Source organism: Thalassophryne amazonica, chromosome 10 (genome assembly GCF_902500255.1).
Source record: "Thalassophryne amazonica chromosome 10, fThaAma1.1, whole genome shotgun sequence".
Classification (NCBI taxonomy): domain Eukaryota; kingdom Metazoa; phylum Chordata; class Actinopteri; order Batrachoidiformes; family Batrachoididae; genus Thalassophryne; species Thalassophryne amazonica.
The window spans coordinates 85,048,332-85,073,699 of NC_047112.1; the positions used below are offsets into that span (position 1 = coordinate 85,048,332).

The 25,368-nt window shown below is 43.2% G+C and overlaps 1 protein-coding gene and 1 long non-coding RNA gene across 2 annotated transcripts in view; one reads left to right on the forward strand and one right to left on the reverse strand.

Moving 5' to 3' along the window:
* si:dkey-86e18.1 (uncharacterized protein LOC557342 homolog) overlaps positions 1 to 17,870 on the reverse strand; it is a 37,380-nt gene extending 19,510 nt beyond the window's left edge. Inside the window, exons 1-3 of the mRNA XM_034180403.1 lie at positions 17,726 to 17,870; positions 10,374 to 10,414; positions 10,215 to 10,289 (exon numbers count right to left, since the gene is read on the reverse strand). Coding sequence (XP_034036294.1) covers positions 10,215 to 10,289; positions 10,374 to 10,414; positions 17,726 to 17,792 — 183 coding nt within the window. The 5' untranslated portion in view covers positions 17,793 to 17,870. The remainder of the gene's footprint in view (positions 1 to 10,214; positions 10,290 to 10,373; positions 10,415 to 17,725) is intronic.
* LOC117519103 lies at positions 497 to 24,634 on the forward strand. The gene is made up of 3 exons (XR_004563176.1): positions 497 to 710; positions 12,299 to 12,301; positions 24,624 to 24,634. It is a non-coding gene; the product is annotated as an uncharacterized LOC117519103 (long non-coding RNA).
* Positions 24,635 to 25,368: the final 734 nt, after the last annotated feature.

The window sequence follows — 25,368 nt, forward strand, 5'->3', positions numbered from 1 at the left end:
AAAAAGTCTTACCTGTTCGTGGAATTAATCATCACATAATCCTGAAGAAGAATTATCCACATAAAGCCTATATTCTGCCGGAATAATATTTGGTCCCAGTCTAAATAGAGTACAATACACTCTATTATAGAGTGAAATCAGCTCTACCAACTTGTCAAATCAAGTGTTTATACTCCAATAAGATTTGATTTTACACTGAGATAGATGTGATTTAGCTCTGTGATAGAGTCTATTTAACTCTGGACTGGGACCAAATGGACCAAATTTTACTCTGCAAAATTTACTGTGTAGATAAAAACAGAAACAGGCTCACAGCTGATAACAGAGAGAAGCTTCTTTTCATCAAAAAGAAGCTGCTCCTCACATTTTCAAAAAGGGCGTAGTACTCACAGACATAAGTAAAGTTAGTGAAGGACAGTTTCAGTTCAATTATTGGTGTTTTATATTTTGTAGTGCTGAAGTCCACAGGTTACATTTAAGTGAGATGTCTGGCAGTGTCATGTTTGTTAAGAAACACATGGTTAATGTTAAAGGACAATTTGTTGGAGTCAAAAAGTGAAGTTACATGATTTAAGTGAAATGTTTGGAAATAAAAACAAAGCTAATGATATTGATAGCAGTTATAGTAAAAAATAAGGAACAACTGACAAATAAAACATGTTTTCAAAGTCATCATAAAACTGTAATGATTTCATTAAGTATTCATATCGGTACTCTGTATCGATGAGTACTCAAATATATATGTACTTGTTCTCAGTCTGGAAAAAAGTGGTATCAGTGCATCCCTAGCTGAGGGCACTTCAACATTACAACAAGATTTACCATAGTGTGATACTGTTTGTATTTCTTCATAACTAATGTAAATAAAGTCTAAGACATATTCAGTGACTTGGAAATGTTCATGTATCCATCCCCTGATTTTTCTGAAGAAAATTGGCAATAAAACTGATTATTTACGGGGATTATACCAAAGGGGCATGTTACTTATACAACCCATCATCCAGGCTTTTATATTTTTAATTAATTTACACCAAGTTGTAGAGATTTGCTTTGAGTTTAAGGAAGATAATTTTAGAAATGTTTACACTGAGAACAGGGTTCCAACCATGATGGGCAGTGCCAGTGGCAGGTCCAGAGATATTTTTCTGCAGGTGCTATGGGGGAGCTTGGAATTTTTATGAGTGTGCTATGGACTCATGTGTCGCGACGGCTCTCTGCTAAACCTTTGCCACATTCACAGGCATACTCACACATAGCCACATTCTCATCTGCGACAGTCACTAATGACATACAGAATGACCAAAATCACACACACAAACCTAGGCTACTGTTCAATACAAATATTCACAGACCTCCACATGTAGCCTGTAGCCTAAAGGAAAAAATGCCAACAGTAAGCAGAGAGAAAATCTTTCACCTACCATTGATGTTTTCATAACAGTACAATGGACCTATTGTGGTTAAGAGCAAAAGCATCAATGATTTGGTTGCTGTCCAGAGGCCGTGTTCTCTGAGGGATAATTACCAGGAGTTACACCGGGTCACTGGTTTGTCTGTGCCTACTACTGTTCCTCAGGTAGTACTTTAGGCCACACAGACTTCACTTCTTTTCAGTTCCACTCATGGATATTTGGGCACCATTTCAACAACTTGAAAATACACTCACTGCAGTACGACATCATCACTGATGCTGAAAAACTCATCCATGCCTTTGTCTCTTCTAGGCTTGACTACTGTGACTCCTTGCTCTTTGGGATCTTTGGAAATACTTCCAAAGGCTCCAATACATTCAAAACAGTGCAGCTAGAATTCTGACAAGAGTATGTAAACGGGAGCACATTACACCTATCATCACCCACCAATGCATCCATGGCAATGCCCCCCACTCACCTCAAAGACCTCCTCACTCCCCACACACCCTCCTGTGACACTAATCACAACACTAATCTTCTCTGTCTCCCCTCACACCAAACTTCACACCATGGGAGACAGGGCCTTCTGTTCAGCTGCTCTTCATATTTGTAACTCCCTCCCTGATCATCTGAGGGCTCCACAAATTGTGGAAGCTTTAAAAAAAAGCCTAAAGACATACCTGTTTAGACAGGCCTATCACAGGTCTCAATAATTTGAATCTGTTGCATCTTAGTCTTTTTATTTTATTTTATTAATTTATTTTGGTTTTATTACATACTAGTGACTGTTTTTGTTTTAAGATTTTATGTTTGTATTCTCTTATTTATCCTTGGTTTTATTTCTTCCCCGTAGCACTTTGAGATTTTTATTAATGAAAGGTGCCTTATTTGTTGTGAAAGTGTAGGTACACGGACCCACAACAGGGGGCGCAATGAACGGACAATAGAGAAAGGTGAATAACAAGTTTTACTGTTGTGAACAGGGCACAACCAATACAACAATTAATACTTTGTAAGTCGAAATCTGCTGGTGTTGTGTGGGCAGGCTCGAAGGTAGGAGACGTCCGTCCCCGTCGAACCGGAACCACCCAGATTTCCTCTGCCACCGAAAACCAGGAGTACTGGAACCGCCAAGTCCCGAATTCCCAGGTGGCCACTGCCTTCGCTCGTCGGATCCGGTACTGCTGGCGGGAAAGAGCACAAACACACAGGTATGGGTGCGACAGCACCCAGTAGACGGAGAGGGGAGAAGCCGCCTCCACCTCTTGAAATAATGAAGCAGGAAGGTGAGTACTTATCCAAGCAAGGTGCTTTCTGTAATCAGCTGTCCTGAAATAGTTTAGCAAGGTTTATCAGAGTCCTCAAAATATATACTAGCAGAGTAGGTTACCTTAATCTCAAGGCGATATCTCGGCACTGAGGTGGAGACGCTGTCCTGCTGATATACTCCGTCCTGAGTGCAGTCAGCTGTGTCTAGTAATGGGTGACAGCTGTCAGCCTGACAGCCTTCGTCGGCGGCAGCGCCCTCTGGTGCCTGGAGCCCGCACTCCAGGCAGGGCGCCCTCTGGTGGTGGTGGGCCAGCAGTACCTCCTCTTCAGCGGCCCACACAACAGGACCCCCCCCCTCAACGGGCGCCTCCTGGCGCACGGCCGGGCTTGTCCGGATGGCGTCGGTAGAAGTCGGCCAGGAGGGCCGGGTCCAGGATGAAGCCCTTCTTCACCCAGGAGCGCTCCTCGGGGCCGTACCCCTCCCAGTCCACCAGGTACTGAAAACCCCGGCCCATTCGACGGACATCAAGGAGCCGGCGCACGGTCCAAGCCGGTTCCCCGTCGATGATCCGGGCAGGAGGTGGTGCCGGACCCGGGGTGCAGAGGGGTGAGGTGTGATGGGGCTTTATCCGGGAGACGTGGAATACTGGGTGGATCCGCAGTGAGGCCGGAAGCTGAAGCCTCACTGCGGCGGGATTGATGACTTTGACAACCTTGAAGGGACCGATGTACGTTCTTGGAGCTTGGGGGAGTCCACTTGAAGGGGAATGTCCTTGGTGGACAACCACACTGCCTGCCCAGGACGGTACGTGGGGGCCGGGGCCCGCCGCCGGTCTGCATGTTTCTTCGCCCTCGTCCGGGCCTTCAACAAAGCAGAGCGGGCAGCACGCCACACCCGACGGCACTTCCGTAGGTGGGCCTGGACCGAGGGCACACCGACCTCTCCCTCGACCACCGGAAACAAGGGGGGCTGATACCCCAAGCACACCTCAAACGGGGAGAGGCCGGTGGCTGATGACACTTGGCTGTTGTGGGCGTACTCGATCCAGGCCAGGTGGGTACTCCAGGCCGTCGGGTGCGCGGCTGTCACACAGCGTAGTGTCTGCTCCAGTTCTTGGTTGGCCCGCTCTGCTTGCCCGTTGGTCTGGGGGTGGTACCCGGACGAAAGGCTGACCGAGGCCCCCAGTTCCCGGCAGAAGCTCCTCCAGACATGTGAGGTGAACTGGGGACCGCGATCGGAGACGATGTCTGATGGTATGCCATGCAGACGGACGACGTGGTGGACCAGGAGGTCCGCTGTCTCCTGGGCCGTAGGGAGCTTCGGGAGGGCCACGAAGTGGGCCGCCTTGGAGAAACGGTCCACTATCGTGAAGACGACGGTTTTTCCCTGGGACGGCGGGAGACCCGTGACGAAGTCCAGGCCGATGTGGGACCAGGGGCGATGAGGCACGGGCAGTGGCTGTAGCTGCCCTGAGGTCTTCTGATGATTGGCCTTGCCCCTGGCACAGGTGGTACAAGCCTGGACGTAGTCCCGGACGTCGGTCTCCAGGGATGCCCACCAGAAGCGTTGCCGGACGACTGCCACGGTCCTTCGCACCCCTGGGTGACAGGAGAGCTTAGAACCGTGACAGAAGTCTAGGACTGCGGCCCTGGCCTCTGGTGGGACGTATAGTTTGTTCTTTGGTCCGTTTCCGGGGTCCGGGACACGGGTCAGGGCCTCCCGGACGGTCTTCTCCACGTCCCAGGTGAGGGCGGCCACGATAGCGGACTCCGGGATGATGGGATCCGGGGGATCCGACGGTTCCGTTCTGACCTCCTCTTCGTGCACCCGGGACAATGCATCCGATCGCTGGTTCTTGGTCCCGGGGCGGTAGGTAATCCGGAAGTCAAAACGGCCAAAGAACAATGACCAGCGGGCTTGCCTGGGGTTCAGACGCTTAGCGGTCCTGATGTACTCCAGGTTCCGATGGTCAGTGAAAACCGTGAATGGCACGGCTGTTCCCTCCAACAGATGTCTCCACTCTTCGAGGGCCTCTTTCACAGCAAGGAGTTCCCGATTGCCGACGTCATAATTCCGTTCAGCGGGGGTCAACCTGCGAGAAAAATAGGCACACGGGTGAAGGACCTTATCGGTCTTCCCGCTCTGGGAGAGCACCGCTCCTATCCCTGAGTCCGAGGCATCCACTTCAACCACTAACTGGCGGCTAGGATCGGGCTGCACCAGAACTGGTGCAGACGAGAAGCGCCGTTTCAACTCCTTGAACGCGGCCTCGCACCGGTCCGACCAGGTGAAGGGAACTTTTGGAGAGGTCAGGGCTGTCAGGGGGCTAACTACCTGACTGTAGCCCTTGATGAACCTCCTGTAGAAATTAGCGAAGCCGAGGAACTGTTGCAGCTTCCTACGGCTAGTGGGTTGGGGCCAATCTCTCACCGCCGCAACCTTGGCCGGATCCGGGGCGACGGAGTCAGAGGAGATGATAAACCCCAGGAAGGACAAAGAAGTGCGGTGGAACTCACACTTCTCGCCCTTCACAAACAGACGGTTCTCCAACAACCGCTGCAGGACCTGACGGACATGCCGGACATGAGTCTCAGGATCCGGGGAAAAGATGAGTATATCGTCTAGATATACGAAGACAAACCGGTGCAGGAAGTCCCGCAAGACATCGTTTACCAACGCTTGGAAGGTCGCGGGAGCATTAGTGAGACCGAACGGCATGACCAGGTACTCAAAATGACCTAAGGGGGTGTTGAATGCCGTCTTCCATTCGTCTCCCTTCCGAATCCGAACCAAATGATACGCATTCCTAAGATCCAGCTTGGTGAACATCTTGGCTCCATGCAGGGGGGTGAACACCGAATCCAACAAGGGCAACGGGTATCGATTGCGAACCGTGATCTCGTTCAACCCCCTATAATCAATGCATGGACGAAGTCCGCCATCCTTTTTACCCACAAAAAAGAAACCTGCGCCCATCGGTGAGGTGGAATTCCGGATCAACCCGGCAGCTAAAGAGTCCCGGATGTAGGTCTCCATGGATTCGCGTTCCGGCCGTGAGAGGTTGTACAGCCTACTGGACGGAAACTCACTGCCTGGAACCAAATCAATGGCACAATCATACGGGCGGTGGGGAGGTAGCGTGAGGGCCAGATCCTTGCTGAACACGTCAGCGAGGTCATGGTACTCCGCTGGCACCGCCTTCAGATTGGGCGGGACTCGGACCTCCTCCTTAGCTTGGGAGCCAGGAGGAACCGAGGAACCGAGACACTCCCGATGGCAGGTTTCGCTCCACTGTACCACTACCCCGGACGGCCAATCAATCCGGGGATTGTGCTTTAGCATCCAGGGAAAACCCAAAACCACACGGGAGGTGGCCTGAGTCACGAAGAACTCGATCACCTCCCGGTGGTTGCCTGACACCACCAGAGTTACTGGAGGTGTCTTGTGCGTGATTGGTGGGAGTAGGGAGCCATCTAGTGCCCGAACCTGCACAGGCGAGGTAAGAGCCACCAGAGGGAGCCCTATCTCCCTGGCCCATCTGCTGTCAAGCAGATTCCCCTCAGAGCCCGTGTCCACCAGTGCTGGGGCTTTCAGGGTTGAATCCTCATATAGGATCGTGACTGGGAGTCGTGTAGCAATGTGGGTGTGTCCCACGTGCATGTTTTGGCCCACCCCTGGCCCAGTCTCTAGGGGCGGGCGTCGGTGTTTTAACCGCTCGGGGCAATCGTTTGCCATATGCTCACTCGAGCCACAAACATAACAAGCTCCGTGGGCCCGCCTCCTTTGTGCTTCAGGTGCCCTAAATGTTGCCCTGCTCGTGTCCATAGCTTCGTCAGCAGGGGGAGCCGTAAGCGCACGGAGCGCCGGAACAGAGGAGCGTGGGGACGGCGGAACTCGATCGGACCCGGAAGGGAGAGGGACGACCCGTGCCTGGCCACGCCCTTCGCCTCGCTCCCGGCGACGTTCCTCTAACCGGTTGTCAAGCCGTATGACCAGATCAATGAGCCCGTCTAAATCCCGCGGTTCGTCTTTAGCCACCAGGTGCTCTTTTAGGACCAGAGACAATCCATTTACAAAGGCAGCGCGGAGGGCAGTGCTATTCCAGCCGGATCTCGCTGCCGCGATGCGGAAGGCGACTGCATAGGCAGCTGCGCTCCGACGTCCCTGTCGTATGGACAGTAATGCGGTTTGAAGCGGACTCTCCTCTGTTGGGATGATCGAACACCGTTCTGAGCTCCCGTACAAACCCGTCGTATGACTGAAGGAGCCGTGAGCTCTGTTCCCAGAGCGCTGTAGCCCAAGCGCGTGCCTCCCCGCGAAGCAGATTTATCACATAAGCTACCCTGCTAGCATCAGCTGCGTACATCACGGGACGCTGAGCGAAGACGAGCGAACATTGCATAAGGAAGTCCGCGCACGTCTCCACACAGCCGTCGTACGGTTCTGGAGGGCTTATGTATGCTTCAGGGGACGGAGGAAGGGGCCGTTGAACAACCAGTGGAACGTCATTCTCACACGCAGGGTCCTCGGGAGGGAGAGCCGCAGCGGCGCCCGGAGGGCGCGCTTCCATTTGTGCGGCGAGAGCCTCCACCCTGCGGTTTAGGAGAACGTGCTGCTCGGTCATAAAATCGATCCGAGTGGTGAAAGCGGTGAGGATCCGCTGCAACTCACCGATTACCCCTCCCGAAGCCGCCGCTGCGCCCTGTTCTTCCATTGGCCGTTCAACAGCCGGTTGACGCCCCTCGGGATCCATGACGCTGGCCGAGATATCCTGTTGTGAAAGTGTAGGTACACGGACCCACAACAGGGGGCGCAATGAACGGACAATAGAGAAAGGTGAATAACAAGTTTTACTGTTGTGAACAGGGCACAACCAATACAACAATTAATACTTTGTAAGTCGAAATCTGCTGGTGTTGTGTGGGCAGGCTCGAAGGTAGGAGACGTCCGTCCCCGTCGAACCGGAACCACCCAGATTTCCTCTGCCACCGAAAACCAGGAGTACTGGAACCGCCAAGTCCCGAATTCCCAGGTGGCCACTGCCTTCGCTCGTCGGATCCGGTACTGCTGGCGGGAAAGAGCACAAACACACAGGTATGGGTGCGACAGCACCCAGTAGACGGAGAGGGGAGAAGCCGCCTCCACCTCTTGAAATAATGAAGCAGGAAGGTGAGTACTTATCCAAGCAAGGTGCTTTCTGTAATCAGCTGTCCTGAAATAGTTTAGCAAGGTTTATCAGAGTCCTCAAAATATATACTAGCAGAGTAGGTTACCTTAATCTCAAGGCGATATCTCGGCACTGAGGTGGAGACGCTGTCCTGCTGATATACTCCGTCCTGAGTGCAGTCAGCTGTGTCTAGTAATGGGTGACAGCTGTCAGCCTGACAGCCTTCGTCGGCGGCAGCGCCCTCTGGTGCCTGGAGCCCGCACTCCAGGCAGGGCGCCCTCTGGTGGTGGTGGGCCAGCAGTACCTCCTCTTCAGCGGCCCACACAACATTATTATTTTTATCATTACGTTGTTGAACGTGATGTCATTGAACGTCATGTTACACTCATTTTTTTGTAGAAGCGTTACAGCGCCACATACAGGCCTGGCATGTGTATTACAGCATTTTCACGCAGTTTCACTGGATCTGTGACAACGGAAGTATTTGTTGAATGGAACACTTTTTGAAAATGACAAAGATAAAGATTGTATAGCAGAAGTTCAGTTTCAGTGTAGACAAGGCCTTAAAAACATGGGATGAAATTAAATTAAAATAATAAATGAGAAATTATTTTCTTGGGGGTGCTTTGGGGTGCTATGGCAAATCCAGGGGGAGCTCTAGCATCCCTTAGCGCCCCCTTGGCCCCACCTGGTACTGCAAATTTCCACCCGGCTCTCAGGTTCAAAATGGCTGAAAATGTACTAATTTGATTGTATTTCAAGCTTATCAAGTCATAATTTTGCAATTTTAAACCAATAATTAAAGTAATGAGAAATACATTTCTCATTTTCTCTGTATTAAATCGCAAACAGCAGAGATCCAGAGTCAGTGTTTCTGTGGCCACAGAGCTGTGAAGGGCAGCAGCTGAAAACAGCATCTCTGCTCTCAAGTGAAGAAAAAAAAAACCCGCCATGAAAATCCAACATTAATCCAGAGGTCCTTCTGTGTCCGTGTGTGATGATACATTCAGAAATTTACAGTTTATTTGACAGTTGAAAGGCTTTGTGTTTCCAAAAAGCTCTGCGTTTGAAAAACAGCAGACGCGTGAGTGATCAGAGAGGGGGGGTGTGTGAGAGAAACAGAGAGAGAGAGAGAGAGAGAGGAGGAGGAGGGGTGGAGAGGAGGAGGGGTGGAGAGGAGGAGGGGCACAGTGTCAGTTAAAGAGGAAAGTGAAACTGATTCACAAAGTTTTTCATTTAAAAGAGCAGGTTTGACAATTCAGTCCAGGTTCACTTCTTGTTCAGATAAGGCAATTAGGTGTTATATTGTTTAAAAAAGAAATGTCATACAATCCCACCAAAACATGTTGGAAAAAAAACTACAAAAAACAAAACTGTCAGGATGACAGAAAAACTGCCTGCGTCACTGGATTAAAAATTACTGTGTCATTTTTGAAGAAGAGAGTAAATGCTATGCCCATTAAATATTACTGTTTTTAACATTTTCAACGTTATTTATTAACTTAGACTTTGACAGAAACATGCAAAAAAGAACTGTGACCTTACAAATATAACAACATAAATATAATATTTTTGTTAATTATTCTTGCTTTCAATGCATCTAAAAACACTCAAAATTTGTTAAAATAGGGCTTGCCAATAATGTTTTAGTGGTATAAAATCCCTATAGCTTCAGGTGGCTGTGGGGCCCCAAAGCTATGAGCCGCCATCACATAATTTACCCAGCACTAAAATGGTCCTAGCTAGAACCCTGACTGAGAAGCCTGATTTACTTTTTGCATTTGAAATGGCATAAATAAATTAAAGTGTGTGAAATACCAAGGGGCCGAATACTTTTGCAAGGATATGTATATAGAGTGAGTTACCATGGTCAAAATGTATTTGAATCCAAAAGATGTGGCTCTCTATCTGAATCTAGACCAAAATACATTTGGGGATAGACACTTTCTGATTATTACAGTCATGTTAACACTGAAGCACCAGTATAAAATATTTAGTATTCCCATACGATACAGCTGATCGAGTAATATTCATTCCGGCCTATAGTTCACACAAAACAATTTCATTTCAAATACAAAGGACACACACAAGACATTCCTTTTTTTGTAATGACAGAAATGTTCATATATTACTGTACATACATTAGTTCTCATCTCACTGACAAAAATGATCAATAATGCATGATCTTACATAGTAAACAAAATGACAACTAACCCCAGAGCTGCAAGTTGATTATTACTAAAATTAAAAGGTTTGTGCCTTTAAGAGCCACTAATATTTCCAATAACTTTCGTAAAGTCTACCTAACAACATTTTAACTAATAGTGCCAACAGTCAAAGCTTGTTGGCAGAGAAAACAACCTACCTGCAGATAATACTCTATCTCGTTCTTGATGCTGGGGATCCACTTTTTCACTGAGGAAACTGAATTAAGGGTGGACTGTGGAAGAAAAACACAGACTGAGACAAGTCTGTGCAGGAAATAAGAATGTGACACTTTTAGCAATTTATCACTTTAAATCACCAATTTGGGTCGGCGTTCTTGTGTGTCTTTGAGTCGTCCCTCTGTAAAGGAACACATCGCAAATGGTTAGTTAACATCATCAACATGACTGGTGGCATAATATTTAAATATTGCCTACAGACAGGAGGGATATCAGCAACTGCAACGCCACAAAAAATATATGCCTTGTCTGGCTTCAGTCTAAAAATGTATTTCATGTAATTTCTTACTGAAATCTAAAAAGACTGAGATGATGATTGCTGGTACTGTGAGACACAGAGACCTGTACGATCAGTTAACATTATGAGTGGATGGACATGTTATTCATCACACTCACAAATCAAAAACTCAGGGTCATGTTTGATCCCATATTGGTTTACATATCTGCAGTGATGTGAGTGGCCTTTGGGAAAGAAAGGGGGTAAAAAAAAAAACCCTGAAAAATTTTGTTCATGATTTAGCAAGGCCTGCAACGCCAAGAAATATTATAGACAATCTGGTACAATTCATACCATACCATACAACTTTATTTATATAGCACATTTCACAAAGTTTCCAAAGTGCTGTACAAAACACACACACACACACACACACACACACACACACACACACACACACACACACACACACACACACACACACACACACACACACACACACACACACACACACACACACACACACACACACACACACACACACACACACACACACGCGGTGTTAAAAGCCAAAGCATAAAACTGGGTCTTAAGACAAGACTTAAAACACTCTACAGTGGGGGATGTTCGGATGTTAAGGGGCCCCTGGTTTTCAGTCTCATCACAGGCACCACAAGCTGGAGCTGGCCGTCAGACCTCAAAGCACGGGGAGGCTGATAAATTTGAATGAGGTCTGAGATGTACACCGGGGCCAGTCCATTCAAAGCTTTAAAAAGAAACAATACAATCTTAAAATCAATCTTAAAATCAATTCTAATGAACTGGAAACCTGTATAGGGATACTAAAATGGAAGTAATGTGCTCTCGCTTTCTGCTACCAGTTAAGAGGCGCGCAGCAGAATTTTGGACCACCTGTAAGAGGGAAAGTGCATTGTGGCTAATGCCAATAAAAAGTGCATTACAGTAGTACAGGAGACAAAAGCTTGCATGACTTGTTCAAAAGCATTAAAAGATAAAAAAGGTTTAACTTTAGATAAAAGACGCAAATGATAAAATCCAGATTTGACGACCGCGTTCACCTGCTTGTCAAATTTAAAATCTTTATCAATAATGACGCCCAGGTTGGTGACAGACTGTTTCATGTGCTGTTTAAGTCCAAGAGAGGGTCAATATTTCCAAATAAAATGACCTCTGTTTTACCGTCATTTAAACTTAAAAAGTTGTGGGCCAACCAAGCCTTCATGTTGCCCAAACAATTCAGAAGAGGTGCCAAAGGGGCAGAAGCAAGTTTTTTGAGTGGCAGGTAAATCTGGCAGTCATCTGCATAAAAATGATACTGTAAGCCATGATTTTTGAAAATTTGACTCAGTGGGAGGAGGTAGAGGACGAAAAGAACAGGCGCTAGGATTGACCCCTGCAGTACTCCACAATTTAGAGACACAGAGGACGAGGTGAAATACCCCAGTCTGACAAAGCACCTCCTCCCACTGACATAACACCTGAACCACTCCAAAGCACTCCCCCTAACCCCCACACAGTTTTCCAAATGATTTAAAAGAGTTGTGTGGTCGACTGTGTCAAACGCAGCTGACAAGTCTAAAAGGACTAAAATGGCAGAATCACCAGAATCAGTCACTAAAATCAAGACATTAAAAACCTTTAAAAGTGCAGACTCTGTACTATGAAGGGCTTTATAACCTGACTGAAAAATATCAAAAGTACCACGTGCTTCTAGAAAAAACTGCAGCTGCATAAGAACACATTTCTCTAAAATTTTAGCCAAGAAAGGCAGTTTGGAAATTGGCCTAAAATTACAGACATTAGCAGAATCAAGGCTAGGTTTTTTTCAGAAGGGGCTCAATAACTGCCTCTTTACAAAACAAAGGAACAACACCAGACAACAGACTGCTTTAATAATGTCAAGGACATTAGGGCCAATAGTTGTCCAGACTTCTTTAAACAGTCAAGGAGGAACAGGGTCAAGTGGACTCGAAACAGGCTTAAGTTCACAGACAATTTTAGAAAGACATGCAAGAGACACTGGCTCAAAATGACAGAACAGATGAGCATAACATGTCTGTAAAAGGGCTACATGAGGAAGTATGAATATTAGCTGTAATTCTTTCCACTTTCTCAGTAAAGAAGTGCAAAAATACGTTACAAGTGACAGTCATAAATGACAGCTATTTCTCTGTAGCATTGTCTTGCTCATTTCACTCATAATAAAAAACATATTTTCCCCAGATTGGTAACATGATGGGCCTGTCTGCGACGTGGATTAGAATATTGTATTATTATGATTTCATAAAACGACATATTTACATTGGGTTGTTACTGTTCCATTGTTACACTTATCCAAACATTTGACTTCACCAAGTTGTACTTTTATAATACAACTGACAGTGTCTTAACTTGAACAAAAACACAATTTAACACGAGTAAAGCTGTAAAATTCATTAATAGACACCAATATCACTTTCAGTTCTCAGCAACACTGAGTTTAAATTTTATTTGTATTCACTGATTATAAATGGGAAAGGAAATATAAATTTTTCTGCATATTGCTGATGTAAGCATTTCTAGGCTACTTATAATAATTTATGTGTCATGCAAAACAATGCAAAAAAGTTTTTCACATAAGTATTCAACTTCTTTGAGCATGTTAAACGTTTATCATATTTTTTCCAACATGAATATTTCATGCCCATGTAACAGAAAAAGCCATAAAATGCATATTTTGCATGCTAAGTCAAAACATAAATAAAACATATCTAGTTTGCATGTAGACAGTTTGAAGTAAATTCATCCCAAAGACAGAATTTCATAGATCTGTGTGAAATAACATCATCATGTCAGTCATGGAGAATACTGCTGCCTGTGTCATCCATCACTGAAGGTGGTAATTATATATATATATATATATATATATATATATATATATATATATATATATATATATATATATATATATATATATATATATATATATATATATATACAGAGAGAGAGAGAGAGAGAGATCTATTCCGTGGAATAGTTTGCTGGTTCAGATAAGTTTTCACAGAGTCTTATCTCTGTGGAAACGACAATGACTAAAGTGGTGAATGATTTGTTGCTGGCAACTGATGCAGATGACCTCAGGGTTGCTGCAGTGAGAGTTGAGTGCTGCATTTGACACTCTGGATCAATCCATTTTTCTACTATGAACTAAAAATCTATTTTGCTATAGAGAGCTTTAAATCAGAAGTGTCTGACTCCGTGGTATAACTCACAAACTCGTAGCTTAAAGCAGATAACCCGTAAGTTGGAGAGGAAATGGCGTCTCACTAATTTAGAAGATCTTCACTTAGCCTGGAAAAAGAGTTTGTTGCTCTATAAGAAAGCCCTTCGTGAAGCTAGGACATCTTTCTACTCATCACTAATTGAAGAAAATAAGAACAACCCCAGGTTTCTTTTCAGCACTGTAGCCAGGCTGACAAAGAGTCAGAGCTCTATTGAGCTGAGTATTCCATTAACTTTAACTAGTAATGACTTCATGACTTTCTTTGCTAACAAAATTTTGACTATTAGAGAAAAAATTACTCATAACCATCCCAAAGATGTATCGTTATCTTTGGCTGCTTTCAGTGATGCCGGTATTTGGTTGGACTCTTTCTCTCCGATTGTTCTGTCTGAGTTATTTTCATTAGTTACTTCATCCAAACCATCAACATGCTTATTAGACCCCATTCCTGCCAGGCTGCTCAAGGAAGTCCTACCATTATTTAATGCTTCAATCTTAAATATGATCAATCTATCTTTGTTAGTTGGTTATGTACCACAGGCCTTTAAGGTGGCAGTAATTAAACCATTACTTAAAAAGCCATCACTTGACCCAGCTATCTTAGCTAATTATAGGCCAATCTCCAACCTTCCTTTTCTCTCAAAGATTCTTGAGAGGGTAGTTGTAAAACAGCTAACTGATCACCTGCAGAGGAATGGTCTATTTGAAGAGTTTCAGTCAGGTTTTAGAATTCATCATAGTACAGAAACAGCATTAGTGAAGGTTACAAATGATCTTCTTATGGCTTCGGACAGTGGACTTATCTCTGTGCTTGTTCTGTTGGACCTCAGTGCTGCTTTTGATACTGTTGACCATAAAATTTTATTACAGAGATTAGAGCATGTCATAGGTATTAAAGGCATTGCGCTGCGGTGGTTTGAATCATATTTGTCTAATAGATTACAATTTGTTCATGTAAATGGGGAATCTTCTTCACAGACTAAAGTTAATTATGGAGTTCCACAAGGTTCTGTGCTAGGACCAATTTTATTCACTTTATACATGCTTCCCTTGGGCAGTATTATTAGACGGTATTGCTTAAATTTTCATTGTTACGCAGATGATACCCAGCTTTATCTATCCATGAAGCCAGAGGATACACACCAATTAGCTAAACTGCAGGATTGTCTTACAGACATAAAGACATGGATGGCCTCTAATTTCCTGCTTTTAAACTCAGATAAAACTGAAGTTATTGTACTTGGCCCCACAAATCTTAGAAGCATGGTGTCTAACCAGATCGTTACTCTGGATGGCATTTCCCTGATCTCTAGTAATACTGTGAGAAATCTTGGAGTTATTTTTGATCAGGATATGTCATTCAAAGCGCATATTAAACAAATATGTAGGACTGCCTTTTTGCATTTACGCAATATCTCTAAAATCAGAAAGGTCTTGTCTCAGAGTGATGCTGAAAAACTAATTCATGCATTTATTTCCTCTAGGCTGGACTATTGTAATTCATTATTATCAGGTTGTCCTAAAAGTTCCCTAAAAAGCCTTCAGTTGGTTCAGAATGCTGCAGCTAGAGTACTGACGGGGACTAGCAGGAGAGAGCATATCTCACCCGTGTTGGCCTCCCTTCATTGGCTTCCTGTTAATGCTAGAATAGAATTTAAAATTCTTCTTCTTACTTATAAGGTTTTGAATAATCAGGTCCCATCTTATCTTAGGGACCTCGTAGTACCATATTACCCCATTAGAGCGCTTCGCTCTCAGACTGCGGGCTTACTTGTAGTTCCTAGGGTTTGTAAGAGTAGAATGGGAGGCAGAGCCTTCAGCTTTCAGGCTCCTCTCCTGTGGAACCAGCTCCCAATTCAGATCAGGGAGACAGATACCCTCTCTACTTTTAAGATTAGGCTTAAAACTTTCCTTTTCGCTAAGGCTTATAGTTAGGGCTGGATCGGGTGACCCTGGACCATCCCTTGGTTATGTTGCTTTAGACGTAGACTGTGGGGGGGTTCCCATGATGCACTGTTTCTTTCTCTTTTTGCTCCGTATGCATCACTCTGCATTTAATCATTAGTGATCAATCTCTTTTTCCTGGTTCTTTCCCTCAGCCCCAACCAGTCTCAGCAGAAGACTGCCCCTCCCTGAGCCTGGTTCTGCTGGAGGTTTCTTCCTGTTAAGAGGGAGTTTTTCCTTCCCACTGTGGCCAAGTGCTTGCTCATAGGGGGTCGTTTTGACCGTTGGGGTTTTTCATAATTATTGTATGGCCTTGCCTTGCAATGTGGAGCGCCTTGGGGCAACTGTTTGTTGTGATTTGGCGCTATATAAGAAAAAAGTTGATTGATTGATTGATTGGTAAACTGCTTAAGCTCTGGTCCCACCAAATAATGAAGGATGAGTAATGAGCCATGTAGCTTTTGGTACGAATCCAGTTATTCAACAAATGTGGGAGAATAGTGGCTCTGAGAGACAGAATATTCGGCTAATGAGGCTCATCTCTAAGCGTGGTGCTAATTTCAAGAACTTCAAAATTTAGCAATAACAGCATGGGGCAGTTTGTTTTAGAGGCATATTCGTGGTGAGGACGAGGCTGTTAAAAGACCATTATACATGCACCTGGCGGCTACGAGCACAGGACAGGCTATTTTGGTCAGGCTCAGTCCTCTTGTGCACTTCGTCGTGACAATCCCACCTGGTTTGTGCACCAGACGCTGTATATAAAATAATTATTTTGTAGCGGATTAATCATTTTCTGTCAGAGCTTGGCAGTTGAAAACACCTCTAATCACTTCTAGAATCACAGAGGACATTTGGAGCTTTTTTCCTGTCTCTGTCTATGCGTGCTGAGGTGGAGAACGCATTTGGAACAGCTTAAGAAGGTAATTATTTGTAATGTTTTTATTGTAACAGCTTGGTAAAACAGTTGCATGTTCATTCCTTCTTTATAAGCAACTGTAAAAGTATGTTTATAATCAATTTAACATCTTGTTATAATGGATGAGATGAGCTCTGCTGTGTGCATGCTGACACAATGACTTGCACTCAAGACGAGCATTTATGCAGAACACGAGCATGCAAAAGAGTGATTTTGCAGTCAATAACGGACAAACACAAAGATAAAAGTTGGATCACGGTGTCAAAACGACTGTAAAGCCGCACAAGAAATAAAGCCAGCGAGAAGAAGCGCAGAGGCGACTGTCCAGAAATGCAGAACACCAGCGCGCAAAAGAGCGATTTTGCAGACATTTAAGTACTATACAAGTTAAAGTTTCCAGTCCACCTAATCTGCATGTCTTTGGATGTGGGAGGAAGCCCACACAAACACGGGCAGAATGCAAACTCCACACAGAAAGACCACAGGTGGGAATTGATCCCATGACCTTTTTGCTGTGAGGCAGCAGTGCTAACCACTAAAACACCATGCTGCACCAAAATGATTGTTGATTAATTTAATAGTTGAATCATTAATTAATCATTGCAGATGTAATTACAACATGACAGAATTCATCCTTGTTGAGTTCTGGTGGCTGGCTGGGATCTGCACCCATTCATCTTCATTTTTACTGCACATGAACAACTTTACAAACAATTACAACCAACAGATTTTACGCCTTAATTCTCAGACTTCAAAACATCATTCTTCGGTCATTTCAGGAAGACTTAATGAGATGAAGATTTGTAAATGTTTTGACAGAACAACAAAAATATACAAATAAATAAACGTTAATAACTTCCTAATAAATATCACCGTCGCAGTGATCAGACAGTAATATAACAGCGTTTGCACTTGGATGAATGATTTTTTTTTAATTTATTTTTTATTTTAGCGAGTGTCATAATTAGGGACGTCACGTGGTGCCGCCCCTCCGTCAGCCGGCTGACTCACGTGTGTGTGTGTGTGTGTGTGTGTGTGTGTCTGTGTCTGTGTGTGTGTGTGTACTCGCCCTGTCTCTCCCTCTGCAGCCACAGACGGTTCAGTCTGCCCTGTTGTTTCTCCTCGTTTCTCGCCATGACCTTCCATTCCACATAAACAGTCACGTGACAAGACAAGGACTTCTTCTGCCTTCATTGAGCAACGTCCGACGCTTCAAAGGCGCGTTGCTGCCCCCTAGTGTCAAACATGGTTTCAAACCAGAGTATTCTGTTCAGAATCAGAATCGCCTTTATTGTCATTCTAATTTACATTGCAACGAGATTTGAGTGCAACTCTAAAAGGTGTTTTTTCCGAGGTGCGAGTAATTAATTATTAGCCAAATAAAAGATAATAAAATGAACAAAATAAATTATTTAAATATATGTACAACTAAAAATAAAATGTAGATAAAATATAAAATGTAAAACGAGAAATTATGTACAACTGTGGAATGATATTGCACAAGAAACTTTGAAAAGTGCAGATTAATGTGGTTTGTGAGGTCGTGTTTTTGTGGATGTTCTGGCTATTGACAGAACTACAGTATGTCAGTTGAGAGGCAAAACACACAATCTTGCTTTTTTACAGAACAATTAGTATTTAATTTAACACATACATTGTGTACTAGAACATTTCTGTGGAATTTATACCATGGCAATGGCACTATGAGTGGTTCAGGTGTCACGTACTGAGATTGTCCCCAAACCAGATTTGTATATTCAGGCATGCACCTAACTGGTACTCATGGTGCTTGTGCGTGCTAAAAATAAATGATGTATGCAGAAAACACAAGGAATGTGCTTCATAAGAGGAAAGCAATGACAGATTGTAAGAAAAGTGTTTCCCTCTACTGTGCATCAATGATGTTTAGTACACACGAGCACCATGAGTACCAGTTAGGTGCACCCCTGTGTATATTCGCTATCTGCACATGCGTGAAAAATGGTTTGCTCTGTACTGAATTTAGAGCTAGTTTGAATTTATAGTTTGGGTTGTTCATTTGATTTAAACCATGTCCACACAAAGTTTTTCTGAATGAGTCCAGGTAACAATATCATGAAGAGATAAGATGACTGATTCTGGTCTGCACCCAGAAAGGGTAAACTCAGTACACAAAAACCTTCCAGTTTTTCATGCATGCACAGATAAATATGGTGATTTAACTGGTAATCCCAGTACGTGGCACCAGTTCGACTCACCGGTTGTAAACAATAAAAATGGCAACACTGTTCATTACACATGAGGAAAAGAAACACAAGCCAGCATGAAATGCAGTTCACCAAAGACATTCAAAAGTAAGATAATGGATTTTTAAGTTTTTTTAAAAATTAAATCCCAAGATGAATCACCCCTTGGTTACATACCATCAGTATTCATGTCTCATAGAAATCAAACAACAACACAGTGAAATCCTGTTGCTACACAAATTGATTTGTAAGTGAATTAATATGTGGAGTTATTACTTCTGATGGCAAAAAGGAAATGCTTTTAATATTATTGCTTTTAGTAGTTTCTTTGTACATTTAAAATGTGTTAAAAAATGATGGGCATCATTATGTTCATGTCAACTCAATCTCAGGCCATACAAAAATCTATGGTTTGTGCTCACGACATTAAAAGCGCCACATTTTCGTGATGGCAGCACGGTTTTCATTTTGTGACAGGAGCATGAAATGCGGGGTGAGGCACAGGGGACAGGGAGTTGTGGTTAGAGTGCCTACATTGAGAGAGTGGCGTCAACGCAGAACATTGCACCATTTTGGTTCCAACTGCGTTGAACTACAGAATGAACCTTTTATGTTTTCTACATTTTTAAAATCATTTAATCACATACAGCAACACATCCAGGTACAGGTGCTATCAAAATAAATATAAAAATAGTTAAGCCATCAAATTTACATAAATTTACAATTTATGATGACTTATTTAATTAATTTAAAGTCTGATTTATACAGGCGCACAGCTGCAACTTTGTGTCATGCAATGACATGCGTGAACAGTTTTAAAGTTCTCTGTTGATGGATTATGCTTTATTCTGGACTAATTTGACCCTCAACAAGCTTTTCTTTTTACAGTCATCACCTCCAATTAAAAGGTAAGCTGTACATTTTCCTCTTTTACCAAGTTTGTGCTGTAAATGTGCGGACTTTTCTGATCCATATGTAATCAGCGTGCGCACCACAAAAACTATTAAAATATGATGGCAGACAAAGCAGTGAAAGCAGAAAAGTGTCAAATCACAGCCTTTTGTGTTTGATTTAACAGGTGCACGTCCAGGCTGCGGGTCCGAGTCTGAGCACGATGTGGAAAAAATAAACAGAATAAACAGAATCACAGAAATGACTCCGGTCCCACTTTACTCAAATCAACAAGTGTCAGCGTGCTGACTTTAATTTGTACCTCTGTTATTGTGCACATCCAGACTGTTTGGGGTTTAATGGAAATAAATTGCGATTGGATGGGACATTTTATCAGTTGTGAGCAAAAAATATGTTATACAAAATCTGTTATACACGGTGTTTATTACGTGGAAAACAATACAAAAACTTTGGGACTTTTTTTGTCCGGTGACTGCAAATATCTGGTTTATACGATGACGGTTTAGGTGAGATTTACTGTACATGGGACTGAACAATAAATTTACCTCTCAAAGCTTTGACGATGAAGTCAGCTTCCATCCCACACGGCTGACTTTATTTTCCCAATTTTTTCTTCTGTTTGGATCTGAAGGGAATGTGTACATCTTGAAGCACTTGTTGTGTCAATTTGTGCCTCCAAATGCACAGCAACCCGGCATTTTCAACAAATAAATAAATAAAATAGCTGGATTTACATGGAGACAAATTAACAGTGAACACTATTTTGGAACCATGAGTCAAATTACTGTTTTTTTTTTTTTTTAACTCGTCATGTCGCAACTCTCTCAATTAAGGCACACTAGTTATGGTTAGGGTTAGGAGAAGGGGTAGGGTTAGAAATAAAAAACAAAAACACACAACACAAAAATGTGACTCATTTCGTGACAGGAAAATGCAAAAACAAACAAACAAACAAAAAAAACAAACAAACAAACGTAAGACTGGGCTGGTTTATGTACAGTCAAGGTCAGAATTACTGGCATTCCTATATTTTAAGTTTGCATTTTAAGATATGTTCAGAATTAAAATGTAAACAAACCAATTTGGACAATGAAAATAATAATAATAAAAAAGTCAAAGCGATTGAACAGAAACAACAGAACAAAATGGTTTTATAAATTGAAATAAAAATATAGATATAAAATGTATGCTGGACATGGTTATTCATATATTGGTTTATTTGGCAGGGACATTCCACATTAATATACATTAATAAACATTTCTGCAAATGTACCAGAGTTCGCCAAAGTCTAGTTTCCATCCGCAGTCCTTGGACAGTAGAAAAAAGCAGCAACATAAAAAATATCAGATATATACAAATGACAAAGAAGTTAAAAATATACACACAGAAATGGTGACAAATACAGTAAGCAGACACAAAATAAAATATGATAAAAGTACCAAGAGTTAGTTACAAATATTCAAACATATAACCATTTATTAAGACGACAACATGGCAGAGACAGAAGCAGTAGGACATTTAGGTCAGGACAGGGCATATGACGCATGCACTGATAATATTAATGTTAACAGTGGCATGTCTGAATACTGATGACTTTTGTATGAGTTCAGTTTCTGGCTGCCCTGGTTCCTGCCTGTCACTCCCTTGTCTTTTGTCTCTGTCCCTCCAGGTGGTGTGCAAGCAGAGCTGGGTCAACAGACCTGCAGCTGACACACCTGCGCCTCATCATTCCTCTGTATTTAAACCCTGTTCCTTCATCTTAGTCTTCGCCAGAGACTCAGTGATTCTCGCCTGGTAACCTGGCCTCTCTGTATTTTCTAATTCGGAGTCTTGTGCGTTCCTACACGGTTACATTTTGAGCTCCTATGCTCAGTGATTTGGTTTTTGTCTTTTTCTCAGAGCTTTCACACTCAACGTCCAGTTTAGTCCTTTTGCTGCTGTTTTTCTCTAGCTGTTTACCTCAAAGCTTCCATTATTAGTTATTCTGCTGATTGCATTCTGCGCTTCCACGCGCCACCTGTGTAAGAGACTGTGAACTTGAACTTGGGCATTCAGACTGTGCTTGCATGCTCACAAGCATCGCAACTCAACTGTGCCTTTCCTTCTCCTCAGAATCCACTCCTCGACAGCTCCGCTGCACGACCACCTGGCTCTGGTTGTTCACACCATCAGTTCTAGTCCCATGTTTTCACCTCCGTTATCCTGCTTCAGTTTCCATCTGGCTGCGACTCCCTGTTTCCACCGCCGGACGGGCTATGTCTCCACGCACCAGGCCTCCAAGTTAAGTTCAGTTTCAAATCCTGTTGCACATTGTTTGTATAATAAAACCAGTTGGTTGTTCATTCACTCTCCTTTCATGCTCCCTACATTTTGGGTCCAACAGCACGGTCCAGTCCTGCATCTAACCGCAACATTCGTAGGTTGACCTGTCATCACTGCAGTTATAATAGTTTAAAAAAAATCATTAAGCACTCTTTAATGTCGTTTTTTTTCTTTACCCCTCCTTCATCAGTAGTTCAAACAAAATCTTTTTGGAAAGCCCAAAGATTGTGTCAAACAAAAATCAAATAGGAGATTGAGGATACAATAAGGAAATAGTTTATCTTTCTTCTTTCAAAAGCTATAGAAAAAGGGAGGGGGTGAGAAGTGTGTGAAGGTCCACCTTTAAAGACACATTCATAAATGTTTTTGCATGGTAAAATGCAATTGACACAAATAGGATAACCTAAATGAATATATTGAATTAAATAGTTCTGCTAATCAAGTTCACATATTCCCCGCATTGCTAACAGCAATGGGCTTGGAGAGCAAAAATGTAGGTGACTGGGTGAGTCCATCAGAGTCCAGTTTGGGTAGACAGTAACCCAAATGACCCCGTTTTCAATTTAAGGGGTGGTTACAAAGAGAAGAAATGTTAGAGAAACTATAACACTGACTGTTACATTAAGAAATCACAAAACCAAAGAGTGTCTGATGAGCTGCTGTGAAAACACTGAGGATATATTCAAGAGATGCTCACAAAAACTCTATCATCTATTCAGCAGCCTTGGTGTCAGCCAGCAGATTTTAGAATTAGAGTGTACTACAATGCTTGAAAGTGTTTTAACGTTTCACCTTCCAGCCTGGTATGGCCCCCACTATTCCTCATTCAAGAACAAATTATTCAGAATGGTGTCAATGGCAACTCTTTGTTTATATGTTCCGGCTTGTTTCTACAGATAGTTGTGTCATTTTTGTTGGTGACCCATGTTGGTGGACAGTAATGACTTTATTCTACTCTATTCTATTCTATTCTAACAATGGCACCAATGAATAAGGTTTGAGGAAAGGAAAAAACAAAATCATGCTTATTAAAGGAGGTGCTCATGATGATAGCAACAGTTGTGGTTTGTCTTGTGACTATTGTAGAAGAATTTTTAGGTCCATATTTGAACTGTGATGAACTATCAAGTGTCCTGATCCGAACTGTATGTCCTCTGGTTGAACTAGCAGGTGTTCAACCCAAAAAAAGGGCTCTATTAGTCATTTAGTCTGTCAGGGGCTTTCCAAGGCCTTTTAGCTGCTTTCCCGCAGGCTACGTGCGGGGGCCTCAGGCCAGCTGCACGTGTGGCTGAGGCCACGTGCGGAGGGGGCCTCAGGCCAGCTGCACCTGTGGCTGAAGGTCTTTTAAAAAAATCAGTTGTAAATCCTTCATGTTTTAATGGGAGCATTTGTCACATTGAAATAATGGCCTAACACCTGCTTAGGGTTCACTAGAGGACGCTTCCAATAGAAAACCATGTCTTGGGAATGAAATAAATAAAAAAGTCGAAGGAGGAGCGATGCCCGCGGGTCTCCAATAAATAGACGAGTGCGGTTGTCATATTCAGTCTCTCTAGAGGACTCAGTTTGTCTAAGCTTTGTGTCGAAGGCTTAAATAAACTTAAAAACTCTGTGCATTTTATCTTGCTTAAGGCTGAATTATTCTAAAGTGTTGTGTCATTTTCTAGCATATCACTTGCAATTAGCTTGTATTATCTAAAAGACGACATCCTGAGAAGACTAAAGACGAGCCGCGACAGAACTTGGCGAGCCAGCCAGGAGGGTCCAGGGGCATTCCGGCAGCCTGGGGCAGTCCAGCTCATCCCTCCAGACCGTAAATAACAGTGATCACGACTAAAAGGTAAGCAGAAACCTTTTATAATTTCTGCACGATCTGGAGGAGTGAGTCGGGATTTCCGCCCAAGTTGACAGGTGATATTTTTTAATTGCCTCTTACCCAAAAGAACCTGGACTAAGAAAATTGATAAGAGACTAAAAAAAGATAAGATTGAAAATTATCAGGCCTTGTAGATAAAATGCTCAGAAGGTGTGTGTGTTCCCGGGAAAAAGAATGTCTATGTGAGTGAAAGTTCAGGAATGTTCATGAACTCTGGTGCGGAAAGAGTGCGTGGAGAACTAACCTGGATGCTTGGGGAATAATTGGTGTTGAAATTTGTTACTAACGTGCCGGCTGATAGCATGCGCTGTAGGGGTTAATTTAGGGGAGTATACTGACAAATAGATACAAGGTAATACAAGGTTATTTAAAGAGTTTAACAGAGACTGAAGTGAAATAAGTGAGAAAAAAGAGTTTAACAAGAGAATACGTGCAGAGAAAGCACAAGATAAGCGCCTGAGGGGGCGCAGTAGAAATACCGTACGTGATAAAGAGATTTAAAAGTGCAAAGTGGCACAGCTGATAGTAAGTAAAAGAGCTCAATAAAGGACGTCATTTTTTAAGAAAAGAGAAAAACTATAAAAATAAAATAAATGAAGAGTTAGTGCAGAATACATGAGAATTAATGAAGCAGAAAATAGTGCAGTAAGGCACCAGATACACGCTTGTGGGGCGTGGGAGAAGAATAAGTAATTAAGTACACAGTAATATGAGTTTTTTTATAAGAAAAGAAAAAGAGAATATTTTCAGTGCAAAGGCACATTAAGCTCACGAGGAGCTCAGTAAGTGAAAAAAGGTAGAAGAAAGTGCAGAAAGGCACAGGATACGCACGCGAGGCGCGGTAAGGCGTAGAAATAAATGAAATATTGTATGCTCAGAAAGGAGCTTGTGAAAATAATATATTAAGCACAGGATACGCACGCGAGGCGCGGTAAGGCGTAGAAGTAAATGAAATATTGTATGCTCAGAAAGGAGCTGGTGGAAAATAATATATTAAGCACAGGATACGCACGCGAGGCGCGGTAAGGCGTAGAAGTAAATGAAATATTGTACGCTCAAAGAGGGCTTGAAAAAAGTAATATATGAAGTTGCTGACAGCGCCGGAGAAGCTGTCTAACGTGAAGAAGAGATACATGCTTAAACAGAACACATTGGTGTTAAGTGAATAAAAAGGTTGTTTAAAGCCGCGGAGTGAAAAGTGGCAGAAGTCTAGATAGAGATATATAGAAAGTTGTTTTTAATAATTTTGTGTATAAAGCTTTTGAAGATTGGTGTGTGGGAGAGTGGAGAGTAATCTGTGTAAAGCTGTGAGAACTTGCAGGCTGGCTGACATACAAGATTAATGTGAAAGAGTATTTAGACCCAACAGGAGGACT